This window comes from Carassius gibelio, chromosome A1 (assembly GCF_023724105.1).
Source record: "Carassius gibelio isolate Cgi1373 ecotype wild population from Czech Republic chromosome A1, carGib1.2-hapl.c, whole genome shotgun sequence".
Taxonomy (NCBI): Eukaryota; Metazoa; Chordata; class Actinopteri; order Cypriniformes; family Cyprinidae; genus Carassius; species Carassius gibelio.
The window spans coordinates 29,115,746-29,133,784 of record NC_068371.1 but is presented as its reverse complement, the minus strand read 5'-3'; the positions used below and the strand labels follow the sequence as shown (position 1 = coordinate 29,133,784).

Genomic DNA, 18,039 nt, shown 5'->3' with positions numbered 1-18,039 from the left:
AGTAGCCGTCCTGAAGCCAGTGTCAAAGCCTTGATTTTGGTACAGCTAGGAACTAGTCGAGTGAGAGCAGGAGGAGTGTGACCAAATTCTCTTTGGCTAATTGAAAACCAGACATGCTGCCACATTCTGGATCATCTGCTGAGGCATAGTCGTGCTGGTTTGAAGGCCCTCCAGTATTGTTGTCTTTCTTTCTTTCTTTCTTTCTTTTTTATAGCAAGGGGTTTATTTTGATTGTTTATTTTAAAAATCTATTTTAATATACTTTTTTTTTAATGATTTCATATTCATTACCTATTCATCAACCCCCTAGCTACTTTGCTAACCCTAGTGGTTTTGTACTGACACCTACTGGGGTGGATGAATGGTCAAAGGCTAGTAGTTACCAATGCCAAGCCCATTTCTGCACATTTTTCAATAATTGAAGTACAAAATCTTTTCAGTTTTCTTGCTTGGGTCAGTTGAGCATATATAAGAGTATATATATAATCATGCCCACTGAGAACTAGCAGGTGTCCTTGATAATGACTTGTGCTTTCTTTCTTGCTTTTGTTTTTTATGTTTTCTAGGACATGCATATCGTGAGCACAGATCAAGGTCAGGTTTTCACCGCTGTCCAGGAGTGGAACCAGAACGATACCTACAACCTGTACATATCTGACACGCGTGGGGTATACTTCACCTTGGCCCTGGAAAACGTCAGGACCAGCCGTGGCCTTGGAGGCAACAGCATGATCGACCTTTACGAGGCATAACTTCATCACTAACTTGTTAACAAGCTAACAATAGCCTTCAAGGCTTCATGCTAGATGCTCATTGCTCCTCAGACTGCATTAGAATTCATGTCAGACGCTACTTCTCGCCCAGGCACTCAAGCATAGCCCACATTATCTTAAGGCTCTGGGGAATTAGCAAGAGTAAATGAATGATCACATTCAAGACAAAGAGATGAATTGAGTTGTAGTTAAATGTTGTCCAGATTGCTGATTCAATGGGAACTGCTCGTGTTTTGTGTATGACTCCTTCTATAAAGGGATTATATCACAAGGGATACATTTTCCCTTGATCTTTTAAGATAAAAGAGTGCATTGTATCATGCAGAGATTCCATAACTTATTTCCCTCTAGAAAAATGTAGCTCAAGTTTAGCTGTGTTTTGGAGCATGATAACCGGTTTCTAGCTGGGCTTAAGCTTGCTTAAGAAAAACTGGTACTTGAGAAAAGAGCAATATTCAATAATTATAATAATAATAAGAAGAAGAAGAAGAAGAAGAAGAAGAAGAAGAAGAAAAATAATTAGGTCTATTCAATAATTGTAAGTTATTATTATTATTATTATTTATTTATTTATTTTTTTTAAGGTCAAAAGGTTGGGAGTTTTTATTATAGGCACAAACACCAGTCTATAGGATTTATTGGAGACTTTTTCCTGGAGAATCTCCTATGAGAGAAAGAACTCTTATTAAAGCCAATAAAAGAAAAGAATATACGAATAATTATAACCGCCACAATACATATCAGAAGCAACATAATAAAAGCACAGCAACACGTACATATATCAACATAATAAAAATGTGCCAGTGTTCATGTATTGAACCTGTGTTTAAGTGCAAGTGGACATTTCTCTTTGAAACTGTGGCGAACGTGCAATAAGGTATATACGTAAAAGCGGTGTTGAATAAAAAGTACGTATTTATATGAGACCAGGATGATTTATAAAGTATACTTATTAATTTTCTGTATAATCACTACTCTGTCTATCACAGTCAATACTATTTTGTGAGGATAAATCCCCACAGGAAACCTTAAGCATCAGAAGTATCAATATCTCAAGATCGATCCACCTGTCTGTGCCCAGAACTCTTACAATGCCTGTAGTTTTTCTGTAAGAATAGATTTGCCAATTGAGTTCGAGGAAATCATTCCTCCTTCACGACAGTAAGACATTACCATCAGAATATGGTCTTTCTAAGCATATACTATAACATATTGCTTTAAAATTAGCAGCCTATACCAAGCACAAAAAATACAGGGGAATGAAACATTGCTTCCCTTGTCCAGGCAGCTAAAAATAGTCTCCATTAGTGAGTGCAAGCAAGTATGGTTTCATTAATACATTGGTTATGATGCATCTCCACTCTTCTGTGCCAAGGCTGGCTCATAGCACGCTCACCCTGCCAATACTGAATCAGCAGTCCATCCATATCTTTAATAGATTGCAGCAGCCTTCATTAATGCTCACTGAAAACTGGCTTTTTTCACTGAAGCTCCAGTTGTAGCCTAAGATGCGGCTTGTGACTGGACGTTTGTCATATTTATCTGGCTACTGATCAGCGAGAAGTGGGGTTGTTTTACTTTTATATATTTTTATAACAGCAATGATCGATAATGCATATTGTGGTTCTGGCACTCTGTGTGCACACTTCTTTGGCATTGGCATCAGCGGCGTGCTGTGTGCAAAGGACACACACTGCTTACCTTGGCTACACTAGTGTTTAAATATAAACTACCATTTGAAAGTTTTTTTTTTTTTTTTTACTATAATACTTTTATTTAGGAAGGATTTTTATTTTTTATTTACTCACAAGAGAGAGTACATACTTTGACATTACAAAAATTGTATGTCCAACAGTGTTGTTTGAACTTTCTATTCATAAAAAAAAAAAAAAAAAAAAAATCCACTAAAATATTAAGCAGCACAACTACTTTTTTGTTTGATAATAATATGAATAATAAGAGCTTTTCAGCTTTAAAAGCAGAGGAATAAATTAAATTTTTAACATAAAAAAAACTTATTGTACATGTAATAATATTATACAATTAAGATATTTACAAATAAGATATTTACAACTATCTGCACACATTTTGAATGGCAGCGTACAATGGACACAAAAGGTTTATGGACAGTAAATTATATATGAATGTTTTAAATTACATATCAGACTAAGAGGCATACAAATAATTTATGCAAATTAATATTAATCTTAATATTAATCTTAATATTAATCTTAATATTAATATCAATATTAATATTAATATTAATATTAATATTAATATTAATATTAATATTAATATTAATATTAATTTATTTTAATAGACATTTTTACTTTTACCAACTGGTCTAAAGGTTTATTATAAGTGGATGTAGAAAGTCAATTTCCAAAAATGTTCTTTCCTCCCTGTTGAAAACTCTGGTCACCAGCATATGATTGCCTCCAAATGGCTTCTTAAATAGTTTAAACAGCAATACCTTCTTGGTCATTTTGCTCTTGTTTTATATTTTACAGAAGTAATTCAGGGTTAAAATATTTGCATTGTTTGCTCAGATGCTCTTTTGATTGTTTGCTCAGTGCTGAACACATAATCCTAAAGAATTCATTGGAAACACGAATGAGCATCTGATATACTCTCTCACGTATGACCCGATTTGCAGAGCATGCTGAATGTGAACTGCTCTAACACAACCAATACATCCATCTTCTTCTGGGAGAACATTGGAATGGAGAGATGGAAGCTAAAGGATAATAAATAATTACCGCTGTGATTGACACGTCTGGCCAGCGGAGGAGGGGACCTCATTAGTTGTGTCCATCCAATGCAGCTCCGTCACTGTGACACTGTCAAATGCAGTCCCTATTAGTGCCACTTACAGTCTCGGACCCTGCCTTAGAGCATGCTTCGCTAACGGGGCACGATTTAAAACGGGTTGCTAGCACCACTGTCACGATTCAATATTGCTAAGTTTGGGCTTGTTTTAAGCTGAGGATGAGCAGCCTGGCACTGGGTTCGATGCTTGTCAGTTGGAGTAATACCTTGAAATTGTCTAGAGCATGTCAGCTAGCTTTGACTATCACGGAGTGGGCGCTAGTGTCTGCATAATTAAGAGACTTTAGTAGATGACAGTCCAAAGCACTTTAACGGTGAATGTAGATGTTCATGTTCATATATGGAGCCTATTTCTTCCCCCTTGTTCCCAGGTAGCAGGGATTGAAGGTATGCTCCTCGCTAACAGGAAGGTGGAGAACCAGGTGAAGACGTACATTACTTATAACAAGGGCAGAGACTGGAGGCTTTTGCAGGCGCCCCCTACTGACCTGGCAGGAAATCCCATTCATTGTGTGCTGGTAAGAAATGAGAGTGAGAAACAAAAAGGCACGTTTTGGATTTTATTTTATTTCATTTCATTTTTTTATTTGTTTCATTTTTAGTGAGTAAACTTTTCTTTTAACTCGGTCAGTTATGTTAATCATTACTAAAGTACAATTATTTTATTATAAAAACATTTTTTTTTATTACCTAACATATTTTTTGAGTAGGTAAACTATTGATTAATTATTGGAATAGGAATAAAATAGAAATAGTGATTGAACTATTCCTTTAACTTGGTCTCTCTGTTTGTTATTCTTGTTAAACATAAGTAAAATAACAGCATTTTTATAAATTCTTTTTTTTTTATGGGTCGGTTTGTTATTTCGGTTTGTTATTTGAAACATAAACTGCCTATGAACTGTCTAATTCTTTCAAGGTAATATTCCTTCTCCAATGGATTTGATTAAAGGCAACAGACTAGTCAGTGCATAATCAGAAATTATATTAGATCTACTCAAATAATAACTTTTTTATATTATTTGTAAATGGGAGGTTGTTTCCGGGTATTGATATGCATAGGTACTCATTATTATTTAGCAGCTGTATCATGTTTAGATACAAAAAAACAAAAAAACAATCAAAGCCAAAGACACATACACAGAGAGATCCAGCAGACTGAAGAGGCTTGAATCTGTGTTGACTGTGTTGACATTAGCCTCCTATAATCCTTACAATTACTACTCTAAATCCTGTTGCCTTTGCCATCCATGTAATAACGACAAGCCATCCATTGAAGGGATGAAAATCACAATTTGCGGTGCATGGACAGCAAATATAATTCTTGTTTTGTTATGTTGGAGGCCCCAGGAGAGTTGCTTCTCTGCTTTAAAGTCAAATCCCTGTCTTTTTCTGGCAATGACTGTAAAAGGCAATTAATGTTTAAGGCAAGGGTAGCGGTCTTGAGAGAGGGCACTCCAAACATGATTATATAGCCTTATTTGGCCCTTTGTGTGTGTGTGTGTGTGTGTGTGTGTGTGTGTGTGTGTGTCTGTGTGTGTGTGTGGAAACCACAGTCGATATCTTATTGTTATTAATTTGAGCTCTTCAAGCTGTTATCTTTATTGTATTGGATAAATGAGTTCATGATAACCTCTATAGCACACAGTAATAAAACATCACACCTGCCCTTTATCACAAAACCAAACACACACTTCTACAAGTCATGGCTTGAGGCTGTCTACATTTGAAAACATTGAAGCTACATGTTATTTCTGAAAATTTACGAACACAGTTCATTCATCTGGAAGCTTGAGGCTACAATTCAGCAACTGTGAACATGTAATCAAATCCGGCTTTATTTGGAAATGTAAAAAAAAAAAAAAAAAAGGATAATTTTAACTCTGCACCAATAGTATTATAAATGTATCGTGCACTATCCTTCAAAAGTTTGGTTAAGGATTTGTTAAATGTTTTTGAAAGAAGTCTCTGAAGCTTAATGCATTTATTTGATAAAAAAATACAGTAAGAAGAGTAATATTGTGAAATGTTGATAGCTGCTTTCTATTTGAATCTATTTTAAAATATAATTTTCTTCTGTGATGCAATGAATTTTCAACATCATTACTCCAGTCTTCAGTGTCACATGAATCTTCATAAATCATCCTAATATGCAGATTTTCTGCTAAAAAACATAGAAATGTTGAAAAAAGTTATTATATATTATTTATAGTTATTAATATATATATATATATATATATATATATATATATATATATATATATATATATATATGGAAACGGATATATATTATTGATATCATGATTGTTTGATTAACAGAAAGTTCAAAACAACAGCATTTATTTGAATTCTATTTTTTTTCAATTGTTTAGAACGTCTTTACTGTTGATAAAGTTTTGATAAATTTAGTGAATATTTGTTTTCATTCACTCAATGCAAAATCAATCAATCAATCAATAAAAAATCAAACAAGGTAGCAAACAAGATGGCCGTAAACTTTTGAATGGCACGGTTACTACAATTGCACTTACATTATAGAAATAAAAGATTATTTAAATAAAACTGCCAGTGTAGGCTTTTTACTCAGTCAAAACACATTAAATAGCTACTTAGTTTATTTTCCGATTCTGACAAATAAAGTAGACAGATTTGCATTTCATTTTGAACTATCACAGAATTCTCCTTATTGAGTGTACAACTGCTATTACTATTAAATGGTTATACCTCGCGACAAAAACTGAAAGAGAGCATCTGTCAATTGAAGGCAAACAATAGTTGATATGTTATGTGATGATAAAAAATAAATAGAACAGGTGTGATACTGTCACGAAGACGAACCCCGTGAGTCCCTCTGCTGGCCAGCGGAGGGCACCCTCACCTGAATACTGACACACACGCATCCATTCATTCACTTACACTGATAACACTACACTTCCCAATAGCCCCGTCCTTGGACTCTGATCACCTGCACATCGTCATCAAGACTGTGTATTTAAGCTGGACTTCCACCACAGTTCAAACGCGAAGTCTTGATTTGCTGTGTCTGTTGAGATTGCTGGTTCCGACCATTGCCTTCACGACCACGAGTCTTCACAATAAAGCCTGCATTATGGATCCCATGTCGTGTTCTGGATCATTACAGATACTCTATGTTGATAATCGTCCATTTACAGAACACATTAAAGCAATGTTTATTCTATGTCATTTTGTTTCCAGACAACTTCTTAGTTGTAAGTCGAACACCTGCTAAGCTAAGATTACTACTGGCATTTAGTTTTGTGTCGTATCATTTGGCCTTTATGGTCTAAAATAAGACATTTCGGGTTGGAGTACTCTACATCTGAATTTTAAAGAAACAGAATAATTCCCACAACAGGTATAATGTCATAAATTATGTTTGTGTTGTCTTGATAAGCATACCATCTCATGCAGCATTGTCTTCCATCATCCTTTAATTTGATTGGCTGAGTTTGTTTTCTAGATTTATCGTCTTGATTTTCGTGAGCTCTGTTATTTTGTTTACACGAAGATCTCCGACCACAAGATTAACTGTATCTGGTATGCAATAGATCACATAGTATTATCCATGTTTCATGACACTGAATTATGGGAGTTGTTTCTGTATTATGAATTGTGTAATATTAAGCATAAAGTCGACTACGTAATGGCCAACACAGCAGAACTCGTCCGCTTATTGTCTTAGACTTTCTCATGCCTGCGGGATCACATCGGCTTGTTTTGATTGACAGCTACATTATAGCTTTGTTGTGGCTAATGGAGGATGTGTCACTTTCTCTCTGCTCAGCCGTTTTGCTCGCTGCATCTACAACTGCAGATGTCAGAGAACCCGTACCTCTCAGGCTCCATCTCCACTAAGAGCTCAGCGCCGGGAGTCATCGTGGCTACAGGTAAATTAAAAACCTGAGCGCCGTGTGGGACTGTCATGTCCGGCTGCTGTTTGGTGTGTTGGCATGTTTGTAAGAAACGTATACATTGCTTGTTACGTCAGGCTGGTCACTAAGGATGCTTTCAATCCAGAGCTTTTGTTGCGGACCCTTGGAGGTTTGGTTGCAATCAGCGTTTGGTCTGTTTAGTTGGTATGGAAGTGGATTTTGGCACCAATTGAAAATGTAATTTGGAGAACGACTCAGCTTGTTAAAAGGCAAATAACTCTAAATCACAAATACCAAGAACTTTTGAATAGTTCACTTGAAAATGTAAATTTACTCACCCTCATGTCTTCCCAAACCAGTATGACTTTCTGTCTTCTCTGGGACATTAAATAAGCTTTTTACGAGAAATGCGGAATGGAAGTCAATGGTGAACAAAACTATTTGGTTACCAACATACTACAGAATACCTGCTTTTGTGTTCGGAAGAAAAAAATGAATTTTTGTAATGACACGGTGGTAAATGATTAAATAATTTTCATTTTTAGGTGAACAACCTGTAATGTAGGCATATAGTTTGCATATTTCACCTCTCCTGGTCAGTTGTATAAAAAGATCCCAGACTTTTGAACGACAGAATATCCGGAGTATGTTTTTTTTTTTTACTATATTATTATCATTATATAAAAGGGATTTTGAGTTGTAATATGGCCATGTGCTCCACCTAATATGTCCCTTTTTCTGGACAGATAATGTAAAAAAGTATACTCCGTATTTATGAATGTTGAAAAAATAAAAAGTTTTGAAATAGCCCCATGTTTTAAATATAAGGAAGTTCTTTGAACATGAACAGCTCTCTCATTTCAGTTTCACAGTGGGTTTGCTGTTAAAGTTGTCACTTGAAGGTAATAGACTAATTTCTCACGAGCAACTCAAGGGCATACAATCACTCCCCCTCAGTTCATTGTGACAGCCTTAGAACAAAGCAACAGCACACAGCAGAGGCGACTGTGGGTGGGTTCATGCTAGTCATGATGTTTGTGTGCGTAGGCGTAAAACAACACAACTCAACTACAGTACACAAGAGTAGAACTGCAAACATGTAGCACTCATACCTAATCTTTCTCTTGTTCTCTCTTCTGTAATTCAGAGTCGATAGAGGAAAAGGTATTGCTCAGAAGTTTCTCTTTTAAAACTTCCAAGTAACTTTGACATACAATCAGACAATTGTTGACAGAGAGTAAATGTATGGAAATATAAAATGAGTATGGTAGCACAGCTCAGATCATTTGGTCTTGGATGAGGAATTTGATGAGAATTGTTTGAGTGCATACTGTGGCACTTGATTTTTAATTTCAGACTTTTGTGTCTTGGCAATTGTGAACACAGTGTGAGACATTATGGATAACTTTTTTTTTTTTTTCTTTTTTCAAAATCTCCACTGACGTTTGGAAATAAGCTGTTTATTTTTTTGTCTAACATGATTATGTGTCCGGATTGTGGGCTCGTGAACATACCAGTCAGAACTGGGTGTGTTTGTATGAATGTTGTGATAATATTAAGCTTATATGAGCATGAATTGAGCAAATATTGAGCCATGCTGTCTGACCTCAATTACAATTACAAATTACAAAAGCTGCTTATTCAAATACAGATTTGTTGATTTATGATTTTGGAATGTACAATGCTGTTGTTCTACATTGTTTCATTATTTAACACAAATATTTCTTTGGATTTGGTTTGTTTTCCAGGAAATATTGGCTCTGAGCTGTCTTACAATAATGTGGCGATGTTCATTTCATCAGATGCAGGCAATAACTGGAGACAGGTATGGTTGGTTTACATTGGTTCATTCTTCCCATTTAGCCACTTGTTAGCAACAATGTAAATTCACAGTTGGTTTTTAATTGTGTATTGAGCTTGTGTTAAACACGAACCTTATTTCAGGCACTATACCACAAAAACATTTACAAACAAAAACAAAAACATATTGGACGATTGAACCGGAAGTGCTAAAATGCTAACTATGGCTGGGTTTTGACCTACAAAAATACTCAATCTCTGCAGTACTCCATTGCACAACAAGAAAGCTTAAACCAGAGTAAAAAACTAGAAAAACTATTATGACTGTGAGAAAAGTACACAAATTTGTATACAAAAGTTTCTTTTTGAGCCTATTTGTGCAATAAGATGAAAATAACCCCATGTTGTTCTTCCCATGATACAGATCTTTGAGGAAGAGCACAACGTGTGGTTTTTGGACAAAGGTGGAGCTTTGGTTGCCGTGAAGCAGCCCACTGTGCCCACTAGACATCTTTGGTAGGTGAAAATAAGCTTGCTTCTGCCAGGGTTATTCATGCTGGTTTGGTGAAATTTCTGCTTCAGTTACTTTGGTTGGAAATCCATCTGTCTTACAGGGTCGGTTCTGTGCTATTAAGATCGTTGAGGGAAAAAAAGAATAAAAATTCAATCGTTGGTTTGGTGTAGATCGAACATGCTTCCCACAAGAACAAACATTGCAGGACACGAAAGCTGCCAAATAACAGATTGGAATAAGTTTTTACGTGGTGCACCATGGGAAGTGTTCCATATTAAAGCTTCCCACTTATCCTCCCCGAGTTCACTCATTGGTTCCTTCTTCAAATTGGCCCTCCCTGGTCTTGCTTCAGTGATGTTTAATCCTCCAGAGACTTAAATCTTTTTTTCTCTTATCACTCGAAGCGTTTGGCTTTAGTTTTAGGCCCACTGAAGTGTGGCACCTTCATTTTTTTAGTTCTCTTAAACAACTCAACCGAGACAGTAAGTGGAGTCACAACTGTGGAGGGCAGTTGTGTAATTTCCTGCTAGCATGACTTCAGATAACAGCCTTGACTGTACAGTATGTTCACTTAATGGATACGTGTCAACACTTCCTCCGACTGTTGCTTTTAGCAGACCAGACAACTTGGAAGCAGCAGCATTGTGAATCGTTGCAACATTGCCACACATTCTACCCTACTATTTGCAGCTATGACATGATGTTGATAAAGTGTCATGGCCAGACTTTCAGGAAGAAAGTTCTCCAGCTTTTACTTGCTTCTGTTCCCTCCCACATTTATAGACATTAAGATCTTGAAACATGGCTATTTTCTATTTGTTTTTTTCTGGTTTCAACTCACTTTTCAGACTGGGTTTGATGTGTATCTTATTCTCTCTTAAAAACTGAGACAGATTGTTCAAGTCAGTGTATCTCACAGCCTTACACTCTTATTTGTGATGGCACTCCCCCGCCCCCATATACTGTATATGTATATGCAAATTAATTTCCTGCCAGCAGGAGGCACTTTAAGAGTGGCAGAGAGAGGTTTTTCCGATAACGGCTGTAAAGCAGCACTGAGCTCACAAATGCTGATTTATCGGGCATTACATGCAAGATTAAAAGAAAATGACCAAAAATAACAGAAAGCTGTCTAAATACAATCGGTTACCTTCTGAAAAACAGTAATATAGAAACACTCACTTGTTTTTGATTTTGAAATGTGGAGTGTTCATGTTTATTCAATGAAGTCTTTTGGAAATTCTATTTCTGGTGGTCAGTTAATCAATGTATGGGAAACCATGCAAGTTATATATATATTATTATTTATGATTTATTTAAATGTTATATTTCCATTATTTAATTAATCATTAGCTTAAGAACCCCCTGAAGTTTTTTCATGAACCCTAGTTTGGGAAATCTTGATGTCATGTAATATTTAATGCACTTCTTGTTGTTAATCACAATAAATTAAATGTATTTTCTTTCTCTTTGCATTTTTATATCAATAATTCAATTCAATTCACGTTTACAAATCATTGCAAAGCAACTTTACAAAAAATTATGTTTCTACAATATTTAGTAGTAGATTAACAGTGGTGACTGTCAGTTTATGTGCATTTGACAGATGTCGTAGTAAACCAGATGATGATCAATATTAACAGCAATTATTATATGATGCAATCACACTTGCAGCAATATTTGTTAGTTCTGTATGTTCCAGGGTTAGCATCATCTGGGGTCCTCTGATGGTCAGCATCATCTCTTCTCAGGTGTTCTGGATCCAGACTGGAGCTTGTGTAAATCCTAGGGACGTAAATCCCGTAGCAAAACAGAGAAACAAATAGAGACATAATTAGCATAGCTGCTGTTCCTACCAAGTAAAATTTATTAGTTTAATAACCCAAGCTAAAGAATAATAATGCGCATTTGATCAGATACAACTGTAGTACAAGATTATCAGAGGCATTATTCGAATGCTGGACGAAAGAGATTTTAATCTAGATTTAAACAGAGAGAGTGTGTCTGAACCCTGAACATTATCAGGAAGGCTTTTCCAGAGTTTGGGAGCCAAATGCAAAAAAAGCTCTACCTCCTTTAGTGGACTTTGCTTTCCTAGATACTACCAAAAGTTTAGCATTTTGTGAGCTTATAAGGCTAGTTAGGTACGCAGGAGCTAAACCATTAAGGACCTTATAGGTAAGTAATGATAATTTGTAACGTATATGGAACTTAATAGGTAGACAGTGCAGAGATTGTAAAATTGATGTAATATGATCATATTTTCTTGACCACAATACTACAATATCATATTTAAATCAATGTGGTTAATGAATTAAGTCAAAAGTAATCTAAAAGTTATACAAAAATAGTCTGACTATATTACATTATAGATTACATTACTAACTACAATTTGTGTCATGAAATTTGAAATCAGTCATGGAATACAAATGATCAAACCAGCACTGCCCGCACAATATTCTTTTTCTTTTTCTTTTTGTTGTTGTAGTAGTTTTGTCATTCATTGACATTTGCACATCTCAATATCTTCTGCAGGATCAGCTTTGATGAGGGTCGTCAGTGGACGCGTCACAGTTTCTCAGCCATGCCGCTGTTTGTGGATGGTGTTCTGGTGGAGGCAGGTGCAGAAAATCAGATCATGACGTAAGTCTATAGAAGTTTATTTTCGACTATCATCTTTCTCCCACACAAGCACACTGTCTGTGCATCCTCATTTTGACATATTTTATTACAGGAGAATAGATTCATCTGAGCTCTGAAAAATGTCTTGTTCAAGAGATACACTCATGAGGAAAGGTTAATTAACCAGACTCTTAAGCTAATGTTGTTAGTCTCAGTAAAGCAACTACATTTCTCATTATGTCTCAGTCATGGTATATAGTAAACTGTCATGTTGTACTTTTTAATTATTACTTTAAATGCACATTAATGCATAAGACAGGACATATATTAACAGATGTATTGTTAATAAACTAAACTGTATGCTAACAGTGGGATCTGCAGAGCAGTAGGTGCTACACACAGACAAAAACAGCTCAAGTTTTTACAGTATAAAAATCATTACATCTATGGAATTTCCCAATCAAACATGGAAACCCAACATGTGTGTGTGTGTTATCCAATTTGGTCAAGAAACTATTCTATGTCAGAGTTCATTTTTAAAAGAATGAGCTACATAGAGCATTGGATTGTTCTCTCTAAATTCAAATAATGTTACTAACACCATATTGTCAATTTATAGGAGAGAGCAATTTCAGACATAGCTGATGAAGTAACCCAGGTTTGCTCAGCCTGCCCTCTGGAGATGTACCTTTTTGCAAAGTTTAATTCCAACGCATACATGTCTGGACCAGCTAATGAAGGTGGAGTATGAGAATTAACGTTTCTTTGTCATTTGGCAGGTTTTTCGGACACTTCAGTCATCGTTCTGAATGGCAGCTTATTAAAATTGACTACAAGTCCATATACACCAGAAGGTGCACAGAGGGAGACTACCAAACTTGGCACCTGCATAACCAGGTGAAATAAAACAACAAGCGCAAACACAATTTCTGAATTTGTATTATAGGTTGCAACTCAGTTAGATGTTATTTTCTTAGGGTGAGCCGTGTATAATGGGTCAAAAGCAGATATACATGAAACGTCGTCCCGGAAACTACTGCATGGTGGGATGGGAAAACTCCAGGATCTTGTCTGCAGAACCCTGCATCTGCAGAGCACACGACTTTGAATGGTGAGTCAAGATCACACTTAACCAAATTAATCTAGCTTGAGATTCTGATCCAACCAATCCATCAGTGTTTTCCTACAGGTGTATTTTTTCTTGTGCTTCTGAAAGAATTGTCTTAAACGGTTTCATTTATTTTAGAAAGACTGTGTTATTAATTTGATTTGACTCCAATTAAATAAGGTCTCAAATGTAAACTGAGTCTTATTATATGCTGATCATCATTTTAGATGTGATCCTATTTTAGATATTTTATTATTATTACGGATATTCTTATACATTCGCTTCGCTGGTCACAATCTCACAAGCTGACTAGTCTGAACATACAGTAATCAGAGGTTGCAACCAAGGCTGTAGCCAGCTATGAGGTCACCGAGGTCCGGACCTCGGTACATTTTTCACGTTCGAAAATAAAATTTGTTCTCTGATTTGCTGCTAGACTCCTCATATGAATGTCTGAATGTATATTTCATCATGTTTAGCGTCCGTGGTATGAAAATACTGCGAGACACTTCCGAAAGTGAACAAGTCTTCAGAGAGTAGTGAGCAAGAGCGTTAGATCCAGCTATTATAAACATTTTTTTTTTTTTCACTTGTTTTTCCATTATATTTAACACTTTAGAAAGCTTATAAAGTAGGAAGTTGCGGTTTAGGGTCAGCGATAACTTTATCTTATCTAATTTCTAAAATATTTGAAATAATTTCATTTTTTATTTATAGGTTATTGCTTATTTTAATAGCAACATCTGGCAACATTGCATTGCCTGCATCAGTCAGGCAGTAATTAAATAAGGCAGCGGCTATTTACACTAAATGCAAATAGCAGCATTTTTTGTGATATGCTATTTACACTAAGTGAAAATATCTATAGATTTTATTTATACTATGTTAAAATAGCAGGATTTTCTGCTATTTATACTACTTACTGCAAATTGTGGCAATTATCTGCACCTCTGTATTGTAGTACATTATAAAATAGTATGCAATAATAACTTATTGAGTCTAATTTAATGGATGCCACCTTATTGGGACAATAAAGCCCTCCCTACACCTACCCTTAACTTTTTGATTATTTACTTATTTACTAGCTATTTACAGAAAATAAATGCTTTTCTGATGTGATATGAAATTTGAGTAAAAAAAAAATTGTCCAAGAGGCAGATTCGAACCCGGGTCGGTCAGGTCAAAATATGTTTGACACACACTGACAGTCAGGTGTTGTCTTTTGTAATCTTGACTATCTGAAAATAACCCGTTTGGTGGGCAATATATACTGTATGTTTTCATGAATGATAAACAGCTGATAAAAATATTCACTCCATAAATATAGTATTAACAAACTTTGATGCAATTAATATGATTTAAAAATGAGCATCCCTCCAAAAACATCTACATTTCTGTCTCTTTTCAGGTGTTAGTGTATATAATTAGCTGTATTTATAGGGGTTATTATAGAACAATTCTATAATAAGGGGGTTGTTATAGAAACCCCCTGGACCTCAGTAATTTTCAAAGCCTGGCTACTCCATGGTTGCAACTAATGCCATTACGTTTGGCTGCAAAATGCTTGCTCATAACAAAATAGTATGGCCATAACTTTTATTAAAGAAGGACGTATTAAAATGATCCAAAGTGAGAGTAAAGACATGTTACAAAAGATTTATATTTCAAATGTTTCCTGAGCAGTAAATAAGCATATTAGAATGATTTCTAAAGGATCGTGACACTGGAGAAATGCAGAAATGCAGCTTTGGTGAGCCTAAGAGACACATGCTTATAAAATTTTCTCGGCCTCAAACTTTTGATATGATACTTTTATTTTATCAGTGTGAACCAGTTCACAAATGCTTTATAAACAACATCAGATAATCATTTGGTGAGTCAATATATCAAACTGTTCAATCCGAGCAAGACGTCAAACTCCTGCAAACATAAAGTGTGGTCTAGATTTTCTTGTGCTATGATGTGCCGTTTTGTGGCCTAGTCTTTTTTTAGGTGGGATCACAGATATTTTATAAATCTCCAAACTCTCTGTGTTCTGTTCACTGGCGATCCAGGAGCTGTTTTCAAAGAACTCAGAATAGATAAAGTGTTTCTACACCAGCGCACTGGTTAACCCCCTCTGTAGGGTCAGTGTAGGTGGGAAAGGTGCCTTATTGAGGATCAAGATGCATGATTCAGACAGTCGCTGGACTTCAAAGCTTTTAAAGGTCACAGGGCTGAGAGAGAAAGAGAAGATCGAGCTTCTTTATCATAATAGTCTGTTGTTGTCTGTTTGGAGGTTCTTTTAAAATATATATAAATACCTTGGGATCTACAACATTTATCACATTCGCAGACCAAGTGTTTAATCTTCTTTCAGCAATGCACAGTGTATCCTTACTTTGTGTTTAATACGTTCTTCTGTTCTGTTTGGTCTTGTTTTGCAAGATAAAAATCTCAACATGCTTTCAGATATATGTTCATTTGTATTCTCTATATACAAGCAATCCCCAGGATATTTCTTGAGTTTTATTGGGTCTTGCATGTACCCAGTAAGTTTGATTCTAATTATGTATTTTTTTCATTAACAATCATTTGTGCAAAATATCAAAGGAAAGGACCCCTTGCTAGGACCCTCCTAAAATATGAAGAAAGCTGCATTTTGTCATTAAAAAAAAAAAAAATAATAATAATAATAATAATAATAATAATAATATATATATATATATATATATATATATATATATATATATATATATATATATATATATATATATATATATATATATATATATATATATGAATGTATGTACAGGTATATCTCAATAAATTAGAATGTTGTTGAAAAATATGGACAGGTGCATCTCAATAAATTAGGATGTTTTGAAAAAAAAAAAAAATTTATGGAATTTTGTGTTGTTGGCACTTGTAGTAGTTTGGATGATACAGACATGACAAACAATTCAACAGATTTCATTTGCATGTTTTTAATTAGCAAATTTTACCCAGTTCTCTTTTTATCTTAAATTACCAAACACAACCAAGCTGCATAACTTTTTTTTCTCCCATTGATTTGTTTCTGAATGAGAAAAACTTTAGCAGTTTAATTTAAGTCCACTAGCTTATGTGATATTTTCTCAAATTCATTGTCCAGATCCGTTCAGGCCACTGTCACATATTTCATCCTGCATTTTTAAGATAGGAAAATGCTTGAAAAACAAGACAACTTTTGCTGAATTTGTTGTGAAATCACAGAACTTTTAATTTGTTTTGAAGATGCAAAATAAACTAGTGACATGATGTGCAAAGTAATTACTCTGTGAATATGTTGTCTCTTTCCATTAGATCTGACACAGAGAGCTCATCTAATAATTGTTTATTGGTTTAGGTTGTGGTTAGAATTTAATATATGTCTTCTAGCTGCAGATATAAAATATGTGATACTGACAGAAGAACAAAATAACATTTGTAATACATTTGTTGCAAGGATATCTGCAATTACTGTAGGAATTCTTCATTTCCTCACCTTTAATAATAACTGCAGAATATACAGTGTCAACAGTTAAGAGGCCTTTTTAAACATGAACTTGTACATATTTTTACACTATATTTATATATGGGAGAACCACAGTGGACAGTGAGTCGTCTCTCGAGACGCGAATAGATCCACTTCCACTGGGCTGAACCTCTGACATATTGACTCCACCACCTCGGATGGAGTCTTCATTCCCCGGGCCTCAGCCCCTGCCTCGACAGGATGTCTGCTCCCTGTTTCTGATTCCCTGGGATGTATGTTGCTCTGAGAGACAACAATTTCTCCTGGGACCACAGGAGGATCTGATGTGCCAGTCTGCATAGAGGGCGAGACCTCAGACCCCCTTGATTGTTTATATATGCCACCACCAACATATTGTCCGTCCTCACAAGGACATTATGACCCAGTTCAGTTTATATGCCAGGAGGAATGATGGTTCTGCCATAGACCTCTCGTAAAGCGGCTGTCCATGACTGCGCCCCAGCCTGCGAGGGAGGCGTCTGTCGAGACAGCTTTCCGGTGACATGACGCTCCCAGCACGGGACCTTGGGACAGAAGCCTTGCTCTCTTCCACATAGATAGGGAACGAAGGTATCTTTGCGTAACCTTGATCATACGAAATGGGTTTCCCCTCTGGTAGAACCCCTTGGTTTTCAACCACCACTGCAAGGGCCTCATGTGAAGGAGACCGAATAGAAAATCTGTTCTATTGGATACTGCTGCCATGAGACCTAACACTCTCTGAAAATGTTTTACGGTGATGGCCTGGCCTAACTTTATCCTGGTCACCGTGGCCAGGATAGATTCGATCTGTGTAGGAGACAATTGTGCCCTCATTGTGACCAAATCCCACACTCCCAGGAACGTGGTTTTCTGGGCTGGTGCCAACACGCTCTTTTTCGTGTTGAGTCTCAACCTCAGGCTCTGGATGTGGGCAAGGACAACATCTCAATGCCGAACTGCCTGCTCTTGTGACTGAGCTAGAA

General features: G+C 35.8%; 1 protein-coding gene across 1 annotated transcript in view; it reads left to right on the top strand.

Moving 5' to 3' along the window:
• The window catches only part of LOC128017734 (VPS10 domain-containing receptor SorCS3-like), a 179,691-nt gene that overhangs the window by 129,872 nt on the left and 31,780 nt on the right, over window positions 1–18,039 (top strand). The window contains exons 9-16 of the mRNA XM_052603204.1: window positions 567–746; window positions 3,974–4,120; window positions 7,408–7,510; window positions 9,244–9,320; window positions 9,720–9,811; window positions 12,345–12,452; window positions 13,211–13,328; window positions 13,409–13,542. Coding sequence (XP_052459164.1) covers window positions 567–746; window positions 3,974–4,120; window positions 7,408–7,510; window positions 9,244–9,320; window positions 9,720–9,811; window positions 12,345–12,452; window positions 13,211–13,328; window positions 13,409–13,542 — 959 coding nt within the window. The remainder of the gene's footprint in view (window positions 1–566; window positions 747–3,973; window positions 4,121–7,407; window positions 7,511–9,243; window positions 9,321–9,719; window positions 9,812–12,344; window positions 12,453–13,210; window positions 13,329–13,408; window positions 13,543–18,039) is intronic.